The 23,595-nt window shown below is 44.6% G+C and overlaps 1 protein-coding gene across 3 annotated transcripts in view; it reads right to left on the minus strand.

Annotated features, from left to right (window-relative positions):
* The window catches only part of si:dkey-172j4.3 (diacylglycerol kinase eta), a 71,199-nt gene that overhangs the window by 26,814 nt on the left and 20,790 nt on the right, over nt 1–23,595 (minus strand). For 2 of the 3 annotated variants that reach the window (XM_041964753.1, XM_041964752.1), the window contains exons 4-5: nt 620–730; nt 360–440 (exon numbers count right to left, since the gene is read on the minus strand). In XM_041964753.1, the coding sequence (XP_041820687.1) occupies nt 360–440; nt 620–730 (192 nt within the window). Of the gene's footprint in view, nt 1–359; nt 441–619; nt 731–7,014; nt 7,458–23,595 lie in introns of those variants that run through there. The other variant, XM_041964754.1, reaches the window with a different exon arrangement.

The raw sequence follows: 23,595 nt of genomic DNA on the forward strand, positions 1-23,595 counted from the left end.
CTCCACCAAATTTCATGCCGATCTATCCTATAGCTGTTGAGGTATTTCAGTCTGGACCAAAGCTGTGGACCAATATCCCCCTCCGTGGAGCCTCCAGCATGACCAAATATGGTAATAAGAGACTTTTGTCTCCCCCTTCTGGCAATGAGACTAATTACACGAACACTGTCGACATAATTATGACGCCATACTCATAGTTGCTGTAACCTGCTCCATCACCGTGGCTGCTGCCCCCTTCAACTCCGGCAAACGGCTGGCTGACGGAAAACGCATCGCTACCAGAGATTTGTGATGGGCAGAATGAGCACTGTGTGAACTCTTTGGTCATAATTTGACAATGCGCCAGTCTCGTTTCCTACCGTGAAACTGTTGTTGATGTTCTTGGTGCTGGTCTCGGCCACACTGGCGTCTGATAGGTCCACTTCATCAAAAATCAGAGACTGATGGGAAGAAAGACAACCATCAGCAATTGTCTTGCACCTTATCCAGCAATCGCACATATAACCACACCTTGTCTTGTCCCTGAAACTTCTCAATCATGTGTAAACCATTATATAGTAAGTAATATGTGTGATTTTGAACTGTATTTGCAGCCCCTACAGATTAAAAAAATACCTACCTTGCAGTCTTTGGCATAGTACAGGGTCCTCCCTCTGAGTTTGAAGTACCTCCTCTTCCATCTCTGGAAGGAACTGGTCTGCTTTAACAGGATTCCCTCCTTCACACTTTTCTGTGGCGAAACAGAGTCAGAAAGAGGACAAAGAGGAAGAGCGACAGGAGGAGAGGGGGGGGGGGAGAAAAAACAGACGTTAGCGCGTCCAGTTCCTCTGAATAACTGAAGAGACAGCTATTCTTCCTGGAGTTTGCGTATAAACAGAAGGAGATTAGTTTGGATAGTGTCACTAAGACGGCTGGTTGTTTTTCTTTGTGAGACACACAACAGAGAAAGCTGCTCAGACAAGCAGAGAGGTGTTGACTGAATCTGTCAAGATAGGAGACGATCACAGAAACATTTACTGAAAGGACCATACCAGGGTTTTTGTGCTTTTTCACGTGATTTACTCAAATTTATGATCAGATGTGGAAAAGTATGGAAATATTTCCCCTCGTGATTCCTAAATTAGCAGCTCGTCTGTTAGAAAACAAGAAAACGAGGAGTTTGGCTGAGCGTCAGCATGCGGTGTGTTGAGCTAATGCAGAGAAAAGCAGCCGCGGTAACGTCCTGCGCTGCGATTATAGGAGCAACAGTGATGAGGTGATGCAGCAGGTGGGAGGTGCAGCCATCCGTGTCTGCATGAAAATTCCTAACTCGGCTCGAACGCATGATTTGATTTGACACGTGTGGATTCGAGGAGCACAAACTCCCAACGGATTCGATCGCGGCTGCTGTTGACTTCATGCTCGTCTCTGCTTCTGTTTATCATGCACTCGTTTCCTTCTCTGTCTCTCTCTCCCTCTATTTATGAGTACATGCCCCGAGAGGACACAATGCACCATGGGTAATCAATTTGAGATAGGACATCGAGAGTCGCCATGGAGATCTCGAACAAAGAGATACCCGGGCCCAGTGACGGATGCTGCAGCGGGCACGTGCTCGCACCAACGCGCACGCTTGTGCAATCTTAAAACTCTGGTCACGTTACTGATGGCTCTCTCCGTACCTGCATGTTTATCAGCGACTGTGGCTACATTCCTGCACGGGTCGTCGCGGCAGCTTTCATTAGATCAGCCCCCACTGACAAGCCGGTGGCTTTCTCATAGAGATAACCATGCGCGTGCATCGATGTGTGCAGCCTGCATACTTTAATAGCCCAGCTGTCTCGGGGGTTTTCAAGCATACAGTACGATAGAGTTCGACTGGATTAACTGGAAATGCTTGAGCGGGAACATCCAATAGCTCCTTAAAACAGGACTGTGGTCACTTGAACTCCTTTACACACGACAATATTGCAAACATTTTCAATGCTTTTCTGTAAAACCTTATAACGTGTCGCAAATGATTAGGTGGAACAGGAAGTGACTAATCATGCTGCAAGCGAACGCCTCAAGGACAAATGTCTGTACACACTGTAAACAGTGAAGCAGGTCATCTAATTATCACCCAGCTTGCACAACCTGCACTGTCACTACAACCTGCGGGCAAAGGTAAACTGTGTGCTGAAGTATGTGAACATGTATCAGAGATGTTGAAATAGCTTGAACATGATGTATAAATATTACAGTGAGAGTTGCAAGTCACTTTTGATGAGCCTGTCCAAATACCATATAACTTGTAATTTCCACCTCATGATAATAAAATTCTGAGCAGTTTAGTTGTATAATAGGCTGAAATTCCTTTATTCTAAACACTGAAAGCGCTTTGTGTTAAAGAGTTCAAGGATCAGACTTTTACTGACACAGTTTTGCAACCACAGAGCGATACGACAAAGAAGTGCTGAAAGGAAAACGGGCAGGAGTGGAGAGGATATTGTTCTTCTTATCTCCAAATCAGGAGCTGGCTGCTAAATTTCACCGCAACCAAAAGATAGGACGAGCAATGACAAAAGGCCCTTTCGACAACACAGGTATGTTGTTTTTCTACCAGAGTTCTCAACAGAGATGACCCAGAGCGGCTGGCTTAGCAGCAGCTTGGCAGGATCTCCACATCCGTGCATGATCCGGGAATCTGCCTTGGAAGGATAACTCAAGGCTCCGGAAGGCGGCTCACCACCTGCAGGACAACTACTAACTAAACAGGATCTGAGAACAATTTTGGGTTCTCATTTGGGTTTTATGTGGATACAAGACACTCGAAATGACAAGAGTAAATTATTTTTCTCAATTCAATGTATCACTGGATTCAGCATCAATACAAAAAGCAGCATGTTCACATTCACATTATTTTCTCGTAAACACAATGCTAATTTAGTGAGTAAAATCTAATTCTGAAACACTTCAGCTTGTAAATGGATGAGCAGGTTAGCATCTTAAGCATTAGCTTGCACAGCTGCTAGCTACATCAAACCTTTTTAACAGAAAAAGATTGAAAAGTGGTAACTTGGCTTAGTCAAATTTATTATTTTGTTTATTTGCTTCTTTCCAGATGTAAATCATGAAAAGCATGGCTTGAGACCTTTAATTTGGTAAAAGTTCTTTACTTAACACGGATGGATTGCTAGGCTAGCGTTAAATGACACAAAAAAGGTGTTGATATTTCCCAAACTACAGATACCTTACTTTTGGGATTAAAAACGTGGTTTTTGTATCGTGTTGTACTGCATAGTGCTATTGTGTCAAACCGGAGGTCATGTATCGTGTCAATAAGCCATCAAAAACAATACAAAGCCATACAGCTAGCTGGCTGCTAGCTAGTAAAGTTGCTTGCTAACGTGTCTGTGCTAGCTACGCTCTTATGCCTGTACAGCACTTAGATTTACTTGTACTTTAGCTTGTTTGTTAGCTTGTAAGATGCGTTGCTAGCATATTGTACATTACTGTATCGTGTACAGCAGTTTTTTTTTGGCCACAGTGTCTTTTATCCAACAGCAGCTAGCATAAAGTCTTAGCAGTCCATAATTTCAGCAACAAAAGAGTAGATACATTATTTCTATTACATGTCTCCCTCCCTCCACATCTCTGTATTTCTGCTTTTCTCTCTTATAGTGTTTCTGTCTCACCTTCTCTGCCTGTCTGTCTTTGCAGTAATGGCCACCTCCAAACTGGCAATAAATCTAATTCATCGCTCCATCGCTATCTCATTTCTCGACTGCATCTCTGTGTGTGTTTGTGTATCCGTAATGACACATGCGGCTTCTTGTGCTCTCGCAGCGCATGTTTCTTTCTTACAAAAAAAAATATGCTTTTCTTCCCCCAAGGGAGAACGAATCTCATATCCTCACATTGTTATGGAGAAAGAGAGGAGCAGAAATAGAGGAAGAAGGGAAGGATTGATGGTGGAAACCGTGATAGATTGCCCAACGGTGAGGATCATTAGCGAGAGGATATAGAAAAGAAACAGAGCTGTGAAGGCAGCAAAGAGAGAGAACACAAAAGGTGCGACGCAGGAAAGAAACAGAGATCCTGCAGAGTCGACATAAAAGAGAAGAAAACAACAGAGCAGGTGATGCTTGAGGTGGAAGACAGAAGAAGAAAACGCACAAACAAGAAGGTGTAAAGGGCTCTTTTGACTGAACCGCCTGACACGTCGGCGATAGTGGTGAGGTGTAATGAGACGCTCGTCAGCGGTTGCCACAGCAACACCAACGGGAGCTGTCAGTCAAGAAGCTAATCAGTGGGCCTTTGTTTGACGAAGGCGGCTAATGACACAGTGACCTCTGATATAGCTGAAAGACATAATGTAAGTTAGACCCAACCCAGGATGTTGCAATCTAGGTGTGAAACTTAGAGCCTGCTAGCTGCAAGCGGCCACTTGCTAGCATCTGGCCAGGTGCTAACATTTGGCTGTGCTAGCTTACTTTCCTGTGAGCCATTTAGTGAAACAGAAAATATGCATGAAAAAGCTCGACTGACTCAGATTCCTTAACCTTCGAACATCTTCAGCAGACAAACATACGTTCACGTGCACATCGGTGCAGTTACACTCAGCAGCTCGTTTATTAGCTGCACCTAGCTAAAACTAGTGCCAGCTAACACAAGAGACGTGCAATAAATCCCACCTTCATGAAGGTCTTTGTGGAAACGGTTTTCCAGACAGTTTTATTTTTTAATATCAGACTAACGCAAAACAGCGCAACTGCACCACAAACTGCAGCTTCAAAATTTGCCAGAAGCAAAAGCTGATCATTATAACTGTCAATTTATCGCAGAAGTGCTGCATTAGACTGCATTAGTTTTAGCTTGGTGCATCTCATGAACTGGTATATAAAGATTGACATATAAGAGAAGTAACCACAAGACTCGAAAGAAGCAATCATAATCATATGTGCGATCCGATCTAATTCATACTCTGTGAAATCCACCGTGGACTGAGCACCACCAAGACGCCAAATAGCAAGAATTAACACTGGGAGTTTATGGAAGCAAAGTTTATATTCTGTGTGTTGCAAAGTGGGCTTACTGCCGGGCGTAGTCGAGGTTATGGCGGCGCTTCTGGGGCGAGGGTAGATTTGTGTGGGCAACCACACAAGTTTGCATCTTTGTACCAAAACGTGCATCAAAGTATGACTGTTTTAACCTGTTTAAACAATCTTGGTGCAAAGTTTAAACTCGTACACAGGGTTAATTTGGGGACTGGTGATATACGGAATAAACTAGACTGCCTTTACTCACATTATTACGCATTTCCCTCTCACAACACCTCCTCGAGGCCATTTCTGCACCTAATAATGTGTTCTTAGTCAAGTCATGAGACTTAGTCAAATGTCTGGCTTCTTTCTGATTGGCTAGTTGTGCTCTGCGGAGCCGAAAGCGCGCATGTACTGTACGCATGCACGTATGAACACAACATACTGTATATTATGCACATGCGAAGGTCAGGTGCTGCATCAGCTTTCAGTAAACTGTCGCCACACCCTTGATGGTGTTTTCCTCTCCTCTCCTCTCCAGCTGAGAGATGTTGTCAGACAGATCAGTGTGTTCATTAGAGCAGGACTAATTGCATCAAAACAATCAGCCCCAGTAGACCTGATATGCGCACACACACACACACACACACACACACACACACACACACACAGACACAAGAGCTACAAAGTGGATACACACACATTGCTTACTCATGTGCAAAATGCACACAAAGTCATGTAGAGCTCTGCAGTGCACACACACACACCTGACTGATTCAACCCTTTCTCTCACACACAGTCTCACACGACTGACTGACCTTCAGCTTTCACGCCGTAAACAATCAACAAACCAATGCATTTCTATTCATTCCTAGAGAGCTGAGTGACCCGGAGACCAGCACAAGGACATTTCCCAGTTTGCCTTCTCTCCCTCTTTTAAACCGAGAGGTTACAGGAATAAACATCGACCTGCTTGGAGAACAGTTGCTGGAGTTGATTCTAGCAAACACCTACATTTAAAAGCTGCAAAGGTATGAAAATGCACATTTCTAACAAAAGAAATGCGTTCGCATATCCATTTATTACTGAGAAACCAGCAAATGCTCATGGCATGAAGGCTGACTCGCCTATAAATTGGCATTGATATTGATAGAACGATGTCTTCAGTCCCCTCAAAGGTAAGGCTGGAGTTTCCCTTTCAGTGGATTTCATGAAGAGATTCAAACGTACAATGAATTGAGCCAAACAACAAGTTTTGTTATTGTATGTCTTCAAAGGCTGAAAGAGCTTATTCCTCTGTGTGACGGGCTCCATTAATGTGCAAAAAAAGTAGAAAAGAGCAGAATTTATAATGCAACGATTGATTAAAGTACATACTCGTGACTCTATTTGTGAAGATTCAGTAGGAAGTAGACGTGTGTTTGACAGAAGAGACAAGACAAAGTATTAACAGATGGAGCAACAAAATGACGGTTTGGATCTTTTCATGGACGTTTTGTTGAAAATAACAAAAATACAGAACAAACTTATCTCATACGACCTCAAAGGTGAAGGTGAACGTTGGGGATGTTAAATTAAAGCACTTCTCATTCACACACACACCGAAGATACCACACAGGTCGCTGCTGGTCTGACCAGTGGGAGCAGTTTGGCCGAGGACCCTTCAACATGTGGACAGGAGCAGGTGGGGCTCAAACCACCGACCACGTGGTCTCTACCTGCTGAGCAACAGCCTGCTTTATTCAGAAATGGCCACAAATATCGACAGACTGTTGCCTGTTTGAGTCTTTTCCTCTTTCCAGCGACAAATAAAAAGGCAAATTGGAGACCACCACGACACACAGGAGGTGTATCAGAGTAAAACCTGAATCCACCTGAAGCTACCTGCAGTACGAGACCTTTAATCAAGATCAAAATACCCTCTAACATCCTCCCAAAACGCCCTCTCCTCGCGTCAGTCCAGGAGTTTTTAGGACGTTTTAGTACCTCATTATCTCTCTCACACACTGACCTTTTCCACCAGGTGCCTCCCCAGTGATTTCTCCATGTGACTGCTCTCCAGGTGGTCATCTTGGCTGAGCTGGTCGCCGTCCCCCTGCCCGCCACCTTCGCAGCGGAACAACAGGGGCGCCATGCAGCACCCGCTGGCCGGACACCACCCCGGCATTGATGACCTCGCTGTCTCAACAGCTGATCAATACTAATGCAGTGCAATAGACTGAAGGGTCTTTACCTCCTGTAGCACAGTGGCTCTCACAGGTATAAAGGTGTACAGGAAGTTCCTCTCTCAGCTTTTGCTCTTTTTCTGATGCTAACTGGATTGTTCTCTACCCACTTTTCTTCTTCTTCCTCTTCTTGAAAAAGATTTCTTCTACCTTTTCTTCCTATTTCTACACAAAGCCTCCCTTTAACTCTCTCTGAATATCGCCGCCACCTCAGCAGGAACTCTCCTCTCACACCAGCAGCTCCTCAAACAATGCACTCCTACTTCCTGTCTTTCAAACTTCCCTTGTCAGGTAGCCACGCCCCCTCAGGTGTGCTGTAGGACACGCCTCTTCTGTGTGAATGTGTGTTTCTCTTCCTCTCTCTCACACACACACACACACACTGATGATAAGGTGGAGCATGGAAATAAGCTCCTATCTTACTTGACATGCACCTGAGAGGAAAGGTGTGTGTGTGTGTGTGTGTGTGTGTGTTCTTGCAAGAACAAGCCTATTTGCCCGAGGCTATAAATAGAACTGGAAGAACCTGATTGGCAATGAGAGCACACACACACACAAACACACACACACACAGGATAATGTCTGCTCCTGCTTGAGTGCTGATTTAGGGCAGGAAATAAGTTTATAAACACACACATATAAGAACACACACACACACACAGTCACATCATATCAGATTGACGGGGAGGTTAATGGCACGTCACTCTGCTTAAGAGAGCTGGAAACGTCACTGTGATCACACAAACTCATGTCCTGCCAGCCTGTGTGAGCTGCCCTGACTCTGTGTGTGTGTGTGCGTGCGTGTGTCTGTTCACGTCTGCTGCCTACACGCCGTCATCGGACTGCTTTCAGTGTCAGATCAGTGTCTCATCTGCCAAGGCAAATTACAGCGAGCGAGCGAGCGAGCGAGCGAGCGTGTGTGTGTGTGTGTGTGTTTTCTGCCAGTCGGCATATCATTCTGCCTTTAATGAGCAGAAACATGCTGTTCCCTGCAGACTCACTCACCGACACCAACTCTCTCTCTCTCTGTCTGTCCCTATGTCTCTCTCTCCATCCTCCTGTCTCTCCCCCTCAATTCTCTTAAGTCTTTTTATTTTTCGCTTTTCCTTTCCAAACCCCCACCCACCCCCATCTCTCTCTCATCCAAATCACTTGTGGTTAAATCAATTCCAGAATCAGGTCAAAGAGCTTCATTAGTGACTTTAATGAGTCACGTCGTAGAGTTATTGATGTGAAATGACTCTGATTACAGCCACGTTATCTCCGTCTGGTCTGTTTGTGCTGCAGGATTTCCCCTGGTAGGAGAAAGGCCAGACAGGAACATGCAGACCAGACTGGGCCCATGCCGCCTCATTAGAGATCATACCTGTCTCTCTTAGCATGCGCTAACATAACAGTTTACACGGTTTGCTTGCACCAGACAAAGCGGGATATGTAAAGGATGACATGCGTAAAGCTGTTTTTGAGACCATAATTAGGCGCCACTGGGATTCCTCGTCGTTTTTCCGTTGCAAAGGGAGCCAAAAAGTGGAATACTGATGGAAAAAACTATTTTTCGTATAAGAAGCACAGCAGAAATCAATGAGAAGAAGGAGCAGAGGGACAGGTGGAAACGTCCTCCACATTTTAATCTTCCATTTGGGCCTCCTGCTCGTTATCTGCATGCAGCACACTTACACAGTTCAGAGCGGCGCATACTGCTCATATTTCCAATTCCACACATTTTGTGCATCAGTCTTCAAAAACCTTTTCCGAACTCTGACGATGCACCACTGAGTCCAACCTTCAGACTGCTGTCTTTGGCCCCAAGAGCTGATTTTAAACCCACTGACCTCCTCCTCCTGAGACTTGATCTGCTCCTAACTCTTGTTATTGTATTTTGGTCCACATATTGTTTATTCTCTGTGATTTTTCTATGACTTTCTTGTATATTTTCTTCTATGCATTGTGTATTTTTTGTGTCTCATGTCGGCTGGACGCTTGAGGCTGAGTTAACAGGAAACATTTCAGTTTTGCAAGTTCTTTATTTATAGTAATAAAATAATACTAAAAATAACTTTATTTATATGGCACCTTGAAAAACTGAGTTTGCAGACTGCTTTGACGGACAAAGCAAAAACAGGATGTGCAAAAGGGCAAATATAACAACAGAAACAGAAGCAACCAACCAAATGAAAGTCAAGTTTGTACCGTTACACACTGACACTCCATAAATAAACACCAGAAAGACAAGAAACATCCTTGAATATTGGATGATTTTAGCTTGTTTCAGACCTACTCTGATAAGGACAGAAACGGCAGGACAGAAGTACCAAAAGTGTCTCAATTACATATAAAAAAAATAAACATAAAAAGTCCCCCTTATTACATGTTGAAAAACGAATTTTAGTGATCCAAACCAAAAACGGACGACTTTAAAACACATAAAAAATACAAAATATATAAAAATTTAGCTCCTTAAAAGTCATTTTACTGTTAGTTTTGACTCTTCTTACACTGCTGTCTTTCAAAATAAAAGTCTCTCAAATGATTTTTAGGACAGACCTACCTGAGTTTATGACATACTGCAGTTTGAGACTGCATATAGATCTACTTCAAGTTGTGTATTCATGAGTGATTGGAAATGACAGAGACACCAACATCCTTTCATAACAGCAACTGTCAGACAGCTGCGCTCATTGTGCAGCATCACATGGCCGGACGCTGAAGACGCCGCAAATTGGGCTCATTTACTCTAATTATCACAATGACTTTGATCATATTTTTGTACATGAGCGCTTTCGACACGAGAAGAATATGGTGCAGAGTGAATGTATTCGTCCAGTCTTATTTGAATCCTTGCCTTTAATTGTCCTGAATGTTTTCAAATCTGGTTTATGAGATGCTAAATGCAAAGATTGTAGAAGGCGGGAGCTTTTCCTCAACAATGGACAGCAGCTGGTTATTCATGAGCTACTGGAAACGACACAGAGACTCTGACACTTTCAGGTGTGTCTTAGCCAGAACTAATTAAAACAGACGCGCGCTGGCTGTTGCAGACACTAAACCCCCTGACCTTTCAAATACGGCCATGTTTCTGTAATCACGAGGCCTCGCTGTCCCCGGACGGACGTCGCCGGAATGCCAAATGAATCTCGCTCAATGTCACCAGCTGTGATTTTAAAACTGCTGCAGTTATTCGCTCCTTCCAGCAGATGGCACACTGAGAAAGAGATGGGGGGTGGGGGGGTGGGAAAACGGAGAGGAGCCAAGGTGATGAGGCGCACAGGGAGCGAAGGCAGAAATGAAATGAGGGCTTGGGAATGAGACGGAAGAAAGAGGAATTAGACAGAAACGTGAATGAGGACAGAAAGGGAATGAAAACGAGAGGAAGAGAGAGTGGTGCAGTCACTTGTATCCATCACATTTTTCATGCTTTTAACTCTTCATTGCCTCCCGCCTGTGTGTTATAAATAGAAACACACACTGGGTTCCCCCTGTGGACGTACAAATCCAACTCTACGTTTAAAACTCATGTTTCTGTGGGGTTTTATAGTCCAGAAATTCTTTTTTGCATTAGTTTTAAACACTTTGCAACGCCACACAGGTGGAGTTTAACACACAGGACACCCAGAGCTATGACTGCAGCACAGAAACACATCTGTGAGCCTGTTTGACGTGCTATTTCACGATGGAGACACAAGCAGATGCCACCTGGATGGTCCCGATGCTGCAAACCCTGCCCGTCTGGCGCTCGAAGGTGGCCAAAACAAACACGGAGTATCGTTTGCAAATAGCAGCTGACCCCAGGTCTGGCGTTGGTAATTACACATATTTTCTCTTTTTCGCTTCCTGACATTTAAACTTGGTAATGCAAAGGCATGCGGGGTTGCCATGGTAACAGCCCGACTTTGGAATCAACCTTCAAGCTTGGAAATGTAAGGAGACACACATACACAAATGATAAAAAGTAGAATCTATCACTCTTTTCACCTGGACATTTTTCTCCTCCGTCAATCGAACAGAAAGCAAAGCAGGCTTCCTGTGAGTGTGTGTGGTTGTGTGTGTGTGTGTCACCCCTCTGTCCTTGACAACTTTTATTTCACAAGAAATGCTGTCAAACTGCGCAAGAAACGGCAAGAAACAGAGCAAGACGGCTCATTTGAAATAGAAACGGCTTGCATCATCTGCCGTGCACAAACACGCTGTCTGACCACACACACACACACACACCGAGTCAGAACAAGGCGTGGGAGGACCTTGCACCATGGCGACCACATCCTGTCTCATGTACCTCTGCGCGTTTATTAATAGACACACACACACCAGTGATATGCGCAAAAAAAAAAAAAAAAACAGCCGCAGAGCATCTATTGACACTCTGTCGAGCTTTAGATGGACAGATGGGTAGAGACAGCCAGACACAACACACACACACACACGCACACGCACGCACACACACACACACACACACACACACACACACACACACTTTCCTCTCTCGGACACGTGAACACACACATTTCTTCAAGTTTAGCCACATTTCATGTTTTTATGCTAATGTGTTTCTGAAATATCATCCAGTTTTTGGCTTCTGCCTGTGAGGTTTGTGCAGTGAAGGACACGTAATCTGCTGCTGCTGGTGGGGGGTGGGGGCGGTGATTGCCTTGGAGCATACGGACCAAATCTGGCTCTGATGCGGCATAATCCTCTCTCTCTCTCTGTGACACACACACACACACACACACACACACACACACACACACACACACACAGTCAAACAGATAAGTCTCTCAGCCAGGAAGAGATGGATGGTGAAAGAGAGGTGGAAGGTTCCCTTAATGTGCCGATGTGATTATCATGGCGTCCCTGATTTGTGATCATAATCATGTTTTGGGGTTTTTTTTTGCACTGTTAGTGAGCAATCATTTAAATTTGAAACGGAGGAGAGAGGGTGAGTTGATGAAAAAGAAAAGGGTGGAGCAGGATGAGGGGAGGAGGAGAGGAGAGGGAGAGATTTTAGGAGGAGGCAAGGGAGAGGGGAGGGCAGATGGAAGGAGAGGAAAGGATGGGGAGGACAGGAGATGAGAAAAAAGGAGAGGAGAGGAGAGGACAGAGACGAGGAAATGAGGGGAGAAGAGAGGAGAGATGAAAGGAAGAGAGAAGAAGAGAAGGAAAGGAAAGGAAAGGAAAGGAAAGGAAAGGAAAGGAAAGGAAAGGAAAGGAAAGGAAAGGAAAGAAGCATAAAAGTAACGATGAAGGGAAGGGGAGGAGATGTGAGGAGACAAGAGGAGAGGAAAGGTGAGGGAAGAGGAAAAGAGAGAAATGAAGAGGAGAGGCATTAAAGGAAAGGAAAGGAAAGGAAAGGAAAGGAAAGGAAAGGAAAGGAAAGGAAAGGAAAGAAGCATAAAAGTAAAGATAAAGGGAAGGGGAGGAGATGTGAGGAGACAAGAGGAGAGGAAAGGTGAGGGAAGAGGAAAAGAGAGAAATGAAGAGGAGAGGCATTAAAGGAAAGGAAAGGAAAGGAAAGGAAAGGAACGAGACAGAGGAATAAAAGGAAAGGGATAGAGAAGAGAGGTCAGGAAGGAGGAAGTGGAAAAGAGCGTAGAGAAGAGAAGAGATGAAAAGAAGGGAAAGAAGAGGAGAGCTGAAGGGAAGGGAGATGAGAGGAAAAGAGGAGGAAAGGGGAAACAAGCGGAGGGGATGTAGCGCAGGTGGGGCAGAGAAAGGGGAGAGCGGAGATGGGCGGAGATAAGCGAAGATGAAATATGGGTGTGTCGTGTTTGTGTGCTGTGGCTGGTGATTATCCCTGATGATCACACCGACGTTTAATCTCGTCTCCCAGCTCTCGAACACATCAGCTGTGGTGGATGCCTGTGTGTGCACGTCAGTGTGTGTGTGTGTGTGTGTGTGTGTGTGTGTGTGTGTGTAACAATATCTCTGAGGACCGAATGTACATGCAGATATGATGTACTTGCGATTGTGTGAAGAGGTGCGTGTGTGTACCGCAATATCTTGTGTTTTTATGTCCCTGTGCTGTCAAGTGGTAACGTCTCCTCCCCTTGGAATTTGTAACACAGCTTAGCGTGCGCGCGCCCACACACACACACACACACACACACACACACACACACACACACACACACACACACACACACACACACACACACACACACACACACACACACACACACACACAGTGTCTGTGGGGGCTCGTCCTGCCCTCTCCACTCATTCCCCTGCACTCTCGCTCAGATCAGAACATCATTGCTTCCTGCTTCCTGCTGCGCTCCTGCAAACACTGCTGACAGTTATATTTACTACAACCCCCCCCCCTAATTTCACGGCAAGAAACGACGACTATATCCAAAACCAAAGTTCCAAAGTTGGGACTTCTTTTTCTTCTTCTGTTTCATTCGAAGGCTTTTATTACGAGTCGGGACAGCGGTTTTAATTTCTCCTCTCCCACACTACGAGCAGTCATTTTAAATTTCTTTGCATTTAATTTAAATAAATAATAAACGTGATTAAAGCAGTGATTAAAAGGTGCAGCAGAAGGATGTTTGCACGTTTAGTTTTCCTTGACATTCTTAAACCTGAGATAAGAGATTGTCTCAGGCTTTAGATGTTTTTATGAAACGGGATCTTTTTATCTGAGATGAGAGGACCTATAGATGAGGCACACGCAACCGCATTAACACACACACACAGATATTAACCACATAACCACCTGACAGACTTCACCCACATCACGCTCGCTCTGAGGTGTCCTGAGCTGCGAATCGCAAAAGTCACGACCTGACTTTAGATCGCATTCAGAAATATATTGTTCCTCGAAAAGCTGCGGTCACGTGTTCACCCGTAAGAAGAGGAGATTAAAAAAAACACACAAAGGAAGGCGGCACCAGAAGCCTGCAGTAAACTGTATTCATCACCACCTGCTGATATGGCTTAATATTTCCAGATGAAAAAAACAAATGTCAGATTTCCATCCTGTTTTCTACATTTTCTCCCCATTCCACATCTGATCAGGATTAGCGCCACCTACTGCTCATATCTGCATAAACTGCCATTTTCTTTGGCTGATTCTCTGAAATTTGGATGAATATTCGCTGCGTTCGGAGGGAAACGTGGTTTTGATTTAACACAATGCCATCAGGAGCAAGGTTTTTATAGCTAGCTAAAACTAAGCTAAAAGCTAAAACTGAACAGACTGAACAAAACCTAGACTTAAGACCAAACTAACTGGAATAATGTTGCGTACTTGCAAAACTAAACTAAAATTAAATCAGAATATACAGGGATTGTCTTTAGTAGCTTCGGCAATGTGGTAAAATTTGTAAATACAACATGCATGAGGAGGCATTGGTGCACACATGTTGTTCAGTGTATGCTTTCACTGCGTTGCCTGAATCTAAAGAGCCTGCAGCTGAGAGCCGGCAGGTGGGTCGGCGACACGAGCGCCGGATTAGGGCAGAGAGAAGAAAGGCTTCGGGCTCAAGTGTCGCTCGGCGCCACTAAATGAGATAAAAGAGCTCCGAGCCCGTGGCCCGGTTCTGTGACGGCGGGCCGGGGTCAAGTCACTCTGAGAAACGTGAATTATGTGATTTCTGGCGTCACTGCAGCATGTTCCTGCACAGCTTTCCCTCCAGCTCCACATAAAAATTCATTTCGGAGTGAGAAATGCTCGCTCTCCATCTCATTTGATAGAGTTTTGATGATGACTCGTGTGCAGACGGTGGCGACAGACGTTTCAATTCTGCTGCAAAGAAACCTGATTACTTTTTAACAAGCAACAGCGGAAAAAAGTACATTGAAAACACCTGCAGGAGGTGTTGTTTGTCATTAACTTTCACTGCACTCTCTGCGGGTTACTGGAGCTAGATTTATGAAAGTTGTTTCTGAGCTCATCGGCTATTTCAGCAGTTTGAATTTTTTCTGTGTAAGTGAACCGGCAGAAACGCTGCTGAGAAGCGAGTGCGGTCGGATTCACATCAGCGCGGATGTGAACTAAAAAGGTCAAGATAAAGTGGATCCCACCATTAGCACGCACACTAACACACAGGTGTATTGGTTTATCCACGGATACGCACACTCGTACTATAGGCAGAAGATAATGAGGATAATGGATATTCTGAAGTACCTTTTAATGGATAAATTGAATTAGTACAACAGGACAAATGGAGATATTAAAAAAAAGGCAGATTTACATACACACCGAAGTTGGATAATTTCTCATTTTTTAATCTTCTCCCCTCTCGTTTATTATCATGAAAGATACAATGCAAATGAAAGCTAATCTAAGCTAACATCAGTGACCTGCACATGATAACTTCAGGTGCAAACGCCCCCGAAATCTTCCCATGAATCATTACTGATGAACACTGATATAAAGGCCTACATGTTGCTACTGTGTGTCCACACCTGCTGAGGGTACGAGGCCTCGGTTTAGCCCATTATCTTATTGGGCTGTTGTATTTTGTGTAGAAGAATAACCGTCACACAGCGACAGGTGGGTGGAAAGAGACAGGCCAAAGGTAAGACAGCGTTAAAGCTGGTTTTCTCCTGACTCAGTTTTCTGTCGGTGCGTCTGCCTCTTTCATCCCGTCTCCCCCTCATTAACTCTCATTCTTTGCCTCCGATCAATAACACTCTCCCATCTCATCCCCTCGCCCGCTCCTCCTCCATCCAAGCCGTCTGTTCGCTAACCCCCGATTTTTGCCTTTTCCGCCTCTCTTCTTACCGCCTGCTGTCGCCGGTCGATTTTGATCCATCTTTTCCATCCGTACAGTCGCCCCCCCCCCCTCTGTCGTCATTCCTCAAACCTGTCAATATGATCTTTTTAATCATCTCGCCTTTCTTTAGCCGCCATTAACCTTTTTTTTCCCTTTTCTTTGCTCCATCTTCCTCTTTAATGGTTATGAGTCACCTCAGACAAGATGCATCTCACTGCAATACTCACTCACGTTTGGCGCCGAGTGAAATAACGTATACTCAATTAAAAACAGCACAAAGACAATTTATTTAATGTTTGAGCTCATCAGCTTCATTGATTCTTGTAAATATCTGCTTATTCTGATTTTGATGGCAGCAACGTGTTTCGAACACGTTGGGACAGGAGCAACGAAAGACTGGGAAAGATGTGGAACGCTCCAAAAACACCTGTTTGGATCATCCCACAGGTAAACAGGTTGATTGCTAACAGGTGATAGCATCATGATTGGGTATGAAAGGAGCATCCTGGAAAGGCTCAGTCGTTCTTATGATAGAAAGGTAGAAAGTTTGGTTTTTACTTCAAGTTCCTTGTTTACTTCCTAATTGAATGCATCAAGCTTGTTTTCACTAGTTTGTGACTTAGCTATGATTTAATTACCACGTCAGCGCTGCATGATTATTGTTTTGCAGCTACAAAAGCAGTCGAGCCTGATGTCGCTTCATCCATAAAAGAGTGAAGCCAGCCTCTTCCACACAGTGAGGCTTCAGTTTATTATTTAATCAGAATCGGATCAGATCTGGAAAAAGTGAATCCCTATTTGTTGAATCCATTTTTCACATAATAGCTCATCAATAACTCAAGTTTTTCCAAAACTTTAAAGAAAGGAATGATGTATCCAACAACCTTGTATTACTGGTCTAAATGGGGCACTTATGCATCTTCATCAGCTTGATATTACAAAGTCGGATGTGGGCGATGAGTGTGTGTCAAACTTGAGGAGGACTATTTGTCAAATAAAAAGGAGATAAACTGCGTTGAGGTGACCCTGCTCTCCACCCCCTCCTCCTCCGTCTCCCTTATCGGCAGGTTTTGTAATGTGATGGATGGAGCAGACCTCCGCACGTCTAGACCATAGCAATCTGCTTTTTCATTGTGGTGCTTTGCCCACTTAAATTCATCCTGCACAGTCTGGTGGTCTAAACGGTTTGACCTAGAGCGGGACTGCGGGTTTGCACTCCAACCGGGCAGCGGCACGCCAGGCCCGACCCATGACGTCATCTGATCTCTTCAAACAGCTGATTCGCTGAGTCAGGTGAGCTCTGGACTGGCTGGAGCCACAGGGGGCAGGTTGGCTATCAGAGATCTGAATTTGTACTGTAGGTGTGATGTCACTCTTGGCTTGACTTTTACGAAGAACTGAGCTTTAACTTTCCATTAATTTCCGAATTAATCAACCCCATAAGTTAGTAACTTAGTACCGTCATTATACAGCCGGGCTACAGCTTCAAATCATCCACAACAACACGTCACATCTTTTCTATTCAAGAGGTGTAAAACCAGAAAACAAGACATTGTGATTTAACATGCAGCCAGCAGTCTGGAAGCATTTACAAGCTATTGAAAGCTAGCTTAACGTTAGCCCTGGTGGCTTAACACAGCTATGGCCTAAATTACAGGATTCATATCTTTCAAAAACAAAAGCTAACAAAAGCAGTTGATTCTGAATGTGGGTTTACTGCTGGCTAATGCTAGCAAGACACAACACGCACATACGACAGCTTAGGAGCTATCGGGAGGCTACGTTCTCCTTTTTTTTTTTGCTACAAGCTAACCAAGCTAACGCATCCCACAGCAGTCTGTCCACTGAACTCACAGAGACCAAACTGACGCCGTGAAACAAATGGCGAGCTAACAAAGCGCTACTGGATTTATTAACTTTAGTAACTCCTGGCATTCAAATTGTAACTTACTACGCTGATTTTGAGCTACGCTAAGCTATCGAGTGCAGGTTCCTCCTCAATGCACAGCTTCATCACACATGCAAACCAGATTTTGATGATGAAACAACGAACTTTGACCAAGCTAGTAAAAGTGGGTCGAAACACTGCAGTGAACGAGTTGCACAAGCAGAGCCTGCATTGCTACATATGTGTGTATTTATGCAAAAGTGTGTGTGTGAGTGTGTGTGGGTGGTTTAAAGAGGCTTCCTCCCCCTCAAAGGCTAATGAAACTGAACTCCTCTCCTCCTAAACCCCTCTGTCCACTCTCCTCTTTCTCACTCTCACCCCCGCCGCTCACCTTTCAGCTCCACCTTTCCCTCTCTCCCTCCATTACTCTCCCATCGGGTTGTGTTTACACGAAACACACACGGTCGAAATAACCTCGCTCGGCACGCTCGCGTAGCGTCCAGGAGAAGATAAATCTGCGCGCATAAACACACGCGCCGACGGAAACACATGGCCGGCGTGCTTTGACAGTCCTCCAACGCGCTGATGTTGTATTTGTTTAACAAAATGACCTTCTAAATTTAGACTCCATATTCCCGAGGAGGCTCTAAAAATGGAGACGAGTCCTTGTGTGTGTGTGTGTGTGTGTGTGTGCGCCTGTTTTTATTAGATGTGTGTGTACGTCTGAATTCTTGTGGCTCCAACAGAAGTTCCTCTGGTTTGGAGTATTGTCATAAAGGCTGAAATCAACAACTGTTTCAAGTTGTTGCCATGAATATTTCATTTCTGGCCTTTCTTGCCCCTCCGTTAACTCCTCTATCCCGTCCGTTTTGTCCTCAGACCCCTCCAGAGCCGAATGCAATGGCGGATCAGGTACAACAGCATGTGTTTAGCTCTGATAGCGGAGGTGTAGGAAGCTAAGGATTACAGTAAGTGTGTTTGTACACGTGGGCTGGTTATTCTTCGGTGTGTGTGTTCATGTGGGTGGGCACCTGCTGCGCATTAACCAGGATGGTTTCGGTGTCGTATCAGCTTTTCATGGTCACATCGTGTCAACTGGAAACAAGTTGTGTTACCGCAGAAGGAAGCGGCGCGACCGTCGCCGCCTGCTATAATTAAAGACTTACGCAACACCACGTTTAACGGGATTTTCATCGCATTCAAACGCGAACTCATGAGGCACAATCACCCCGTTTAAATGGCCTTTAAACTGGATCTCAGTTTAATCAGAGTTAACACGAATATGTAAGAGATTTTGCAACATCACCAGTTTATTTGCATAGTCATGGATTCTGGATTGTTCATTGTGTTTTTAATTTAAGGAAAAGCTAACAAGGTAATTAAAAAGCTATTATTTCTAATACACCTATTTATACACCAACTTTTGTTTGAAAATGTTTTCTAGATCAGACAGTTTTCAAAATAAAAGTTCCCAAACTCTTTGGCTTCTGAGCCTCAACTTTAGGTTTGAGGAAGCTACTTAAAATTAGTCACCACTATGCTCCTACAGCACGATTTGATGACGCACCTGAACTCACTCTGAGGCGGCTTTGCGTGCACGTAGCATTGCAGCAAAATTGGCAGCATGCAGTCGAGAGCCGTGTCCTTCAGCGCCCATGCGTCCGGGCTGAGAACAAGGTCACGGCAGGGTGCAGTCGTGTGAGGTCAAAGTTCACGGGACAAACTAGTTTTTTCTTTAACATGATTTTCGATGAGGAGAAGCCTGAGAGAACAAGAGAAGAAGAAGAAAAGGGAAACTGAACGGCAGATGGAGAAAGAGGTGTGTTGAAGTTTGCGTGTTGACATGATCTCTTCCCCTCCGTCACTTGCATAACAGGCGAGTGCATGCATGCTCGTGTGCGTTCGCTTGTGCCGGTGTATTACTTAAAATATGCATCCCAGCGTATTTGTGTGTGTGTGTTAATCTGACGGGCGGCAGATTGCTACACAGCACGTCTGTACACTCACACTGACAGACTTCTGCAGTGACCAGCAGAGAGAAAGAGGCAGAGGAAGACGGGCAGAAAGAGAAGACTGAAAGGAAAACCTACCAGCAGGAAAGAGAGCGAACAAATGAAAAGAGAAAGAAAGCAGAAACGCAAGTGAAGGAAGACAAAGGCAAAAAGAAAAATGATAAAAGAGAGAAGTAGAAAGAACAGGAACTTGATGCATAAACAAAGAGAGAGGACGGTTGGGGATTTACCATATACAGTAACAGCCTGTTTCCAGAATAAGCTCAGTTTCTCAAACATAGACACGGGGCGACAAAAATAGACTTTCTACAAAGGAGTTCGCTGAGTGGTTAGTGGCAGCGCAGAAAGCATGACAAACTTCTGTGTGTGTGTGTGTGTGTGTGTGTGTGTGTGCAGAAGACTCTCAGCGCTGCATCCGCGAGTCTCCGATTCCTCCGTCTACTCGTCAGAACGAAGGGAATCCTGCGCCTCAGCCACGAGAACACGATGCTGCACGTGCACGCGCGCGCACGCACGCACAGGGAACTTAATCACAATCTTATCTGCGTGTGCATGCATTCATCTGCAGACGCGTTGCACAAACCGAACACTTCATGCTTTACTGTAATCCGTCAAAGTCTAACTACGCAGGGCTGATCTGCATAGTAACACACAATAAAATGACATCACGAATAAATGAAAAGTAAATGAGCATGTCCGCCATTATAACTCAATAACCACCAATGACCACATTCACTTTTAGATGTTGCTACCAGACTGAAGGCCCCTTAGTTGATCATCCTCATTGCTCTCATACACTCAGAGAGTATCTGTTGCTTTGTACATCTGCAGCGACATCTCTACTGTGCAGTATTTAAACTTGTGATATAACACCTTTATAAAAACAATTTGCAGAGAAATCACCAGCTTATTTCATTTGTTGAGCGAAAATCTCAAACATTTGCTGGTTCCAGACTCTGAAAAGACATATTTGCTGCCTTGTAAATTCAACATCTTTGGGTTTTGAGGTGTTTTTCATGATGGGATAAGGATAAGTGTTCTGATCATTTTTGTGTTTCCCCACATTTCAAAGAATAAACGATAAAATAAAATAGTCGACAGATTAACAAACAGTAAAAATAATCATTAGTTGGAGCCCCAGTGGCAGATCTTTTTATGAGAGGGAGCACAAATGTTCATGGGAAATGTGGTTTTCTATTTCAGCTGCAGCAATAAGCTACAAATCATCTTGATCACGTCTGCGTTTGTTTACAGCGATTAGAGCAATGTACTGTTTGTCCTGCTGCTATTTATACACGTGCCAGGGATATAGCATGTCGGGATTTACATGCTTGCACACTTCTTTGCATACACACGCACGCACAAACACACAAACACAGCACACACACACCCACGGTGAACACACTCAGGAAGCCACATACGGGCTGGATCCCCGAGCTGCAATCTTCTCTTTCTTCACAAGCAGATTTACCACAGTGCTCTTCCACACACACACACACACACGTACACGCACACACACAGACATGCACGCACGCACACACTTCTTTCTTTTGGTGTTGAAAATTAAATACAAACAGACACACACACTTTAGACCTACTTTAAACACAAAGGAGCTGGACTAAACAGCGCTGCCTCGCCTCCATTACACCCAAAGAACACACACACACACTGGCTCCCCCGTCTCCCCCTCCGCTCTCCTCTCCATCTCCCCGCGTCCACTCCTTCTCCTCCTCTCATTGTCGACAGCGATATTCGATCAGCTCTTTGTTTAGAAAGCGGTAAGCTCCCTCGGCCCCTGCGCTGCCTTTCAAAGGATGTGGCTTTTTCTCTTGCAAACATCAGCTTCTTTCCTGGTAGAGCCCTTTTCGCGTAAACGTGTGCGTACATGTGAAGAGTTTTGGGTGTGTACGCGAGTGTATGTTTGTGTGTGTGTGTGTGTGTCCTCATGTGTACATGAGGCCAATTTGTGCGAGTTTGCATGCGGCTTCATTATCCAGATTGAGAAGCTAAGAAGAAAAAAAAAAAGGAACTTGGGGTATTTGTTGCCTCTCGGATAACTTGCCAATACCTCTAACTCTAATATGATTCACTGTCTGGCTCAGCTTTAAGCTTGATGACTAAGGAAAGCGAGAGTGGCAGACGCAGAGGCAGCGAGAGACAAAAGGCAGAGTCAGGGCGCGAGATCGAGATGGAAATGGAGAGAAATTGGCATTTGTGCGACTTCAGGCTGGGTAAGCGCTCCTTCCTAATATGATTATAAATCGTCCTGCCCTCATCTTTTTGTGCCAGTTGCGTCCTTGGCCCGAGTCGGAAGGGGGAGGAAGCCTCGTTCCAAGCCTGGAAAGCCTCTGCAGGCCAACTAAGCCAAGTGCACACTGAAAAAAAAAACAAAATTTAAAAAGCTCTGCTGGCGGAGGTTAAAAGGACACTTGAATGGAAAAAAGGAAAGCATCAGCAATTAGAGCAAATGCGACGGCTTGTGTCAACAGAACGAAGAGCAAGAGCTGTGCGATCAAATCTGCCCCACTCAGCCTGAATCATTAAGTGGGGCTACATCGACACAAAAACGCCCATCTTCACTAATTAAGATGCCGCCTGATTTGCCGGGTTTGCGTAAATTAAATGAAAGCGTTGGAGTCGGACGGCAGCAGGAAGTCAGAGTGGATGCGACTGTTCAGTGTCTCCGGGCAAAATCGGGAAAATGCTGGATTAAGAGATGAAACACCAGCTGAGTAATCAATAAGTTGATGGAGTATGAGTTTTTCTATGCTCTGTTTCATTGTTAATTGAACATCTCTTGGTTTTAGACTGTTAATTGGACAAAAGGAGGCTACTTGAAGACATCACCTTGGACGTACTCAAGTGCTTTATGGCACAGAGCAGGAAGTGGTCCCTGTTTTTGGTGATAACACTGAAACAATTAATGGATTAATTGATTTGTCAATTTAAAAAATGTATTTGTTTAGTAATTCCTGGAGAAAAATGGAAAACCAGTTCCACATTCAAACCCAAGGATTTATCCTGGTTTGATCCTGATTTATTTATCTGACTAAATTTCCAGTTGATGCCTTTGAGTCCAGGGCAAGGCTACCACAAACTATCAATTATTTGATTTGAAACGTTTGGTCTATTAAAGCCCAGACAAAGTGAAAAAAAAGTCCATAACCCACAGATTTAATTTTTAAGTTGGTACCATATAAAACCTGAAGTAAAGCTGTCATTTCAGCTTTAGTCCAGGGTTTGCTAACTTGCTAAGCTCTGTAGCAACACCAACGCGGAAGTTGGCAAAAATCATGAATTCGTGAACACAAAATAAAAGATTCCACTTGTGACAGTGGCGTGCACGGGGGGGGGGGGGGTTATTAGGATTGACACTTTAGCGCGCGTTTTTCAAAAGCTAAAGTGCCCTCTTGGACTCCAAAACACGTGCTAAAGTGCTGTCTTGGGAGCCAAAACACGCGCTAAAGTGCCCTCTTGGACACCAAAACGCGTGCTAAAGTGCCCCCTGGGAGCCAAAATGCACGCTAAAGTGCCCTCTTGGACGCCAAAACGCGTGCTAAAGTGCCCCCTGGGAGCCAAAACGCACGCTAAAGTGCCCTCTTGGACGCCAAAACGTGTGCTAAAGTGCCCTCTTGGACGCCAAAGCGTGTGCTAAAGTGCCCCATGGGAGCCAAAACGTGTGCTAAAGTGCCCTCTTCAGTGGCGAGGACACGCTATATGTGCCCTTTTTTTCCTTTTCGCCCCTGCCCTTC

Source organism: Chelmon rostratus, chromosome 23 (genome assembly GCF_017976325.1).
Source record: "Chelmon rostratus isolate fCheRos1 chromosome 23, fCheRos1.pri, whole genome shotgun sequence".
Lineage (NCBI taxonomy): Eukaryota > Metazoa > Chordata > Actinopteri > Chaetodontiformes > Chaetodontidae > Chelmon > Chelmon rostratus.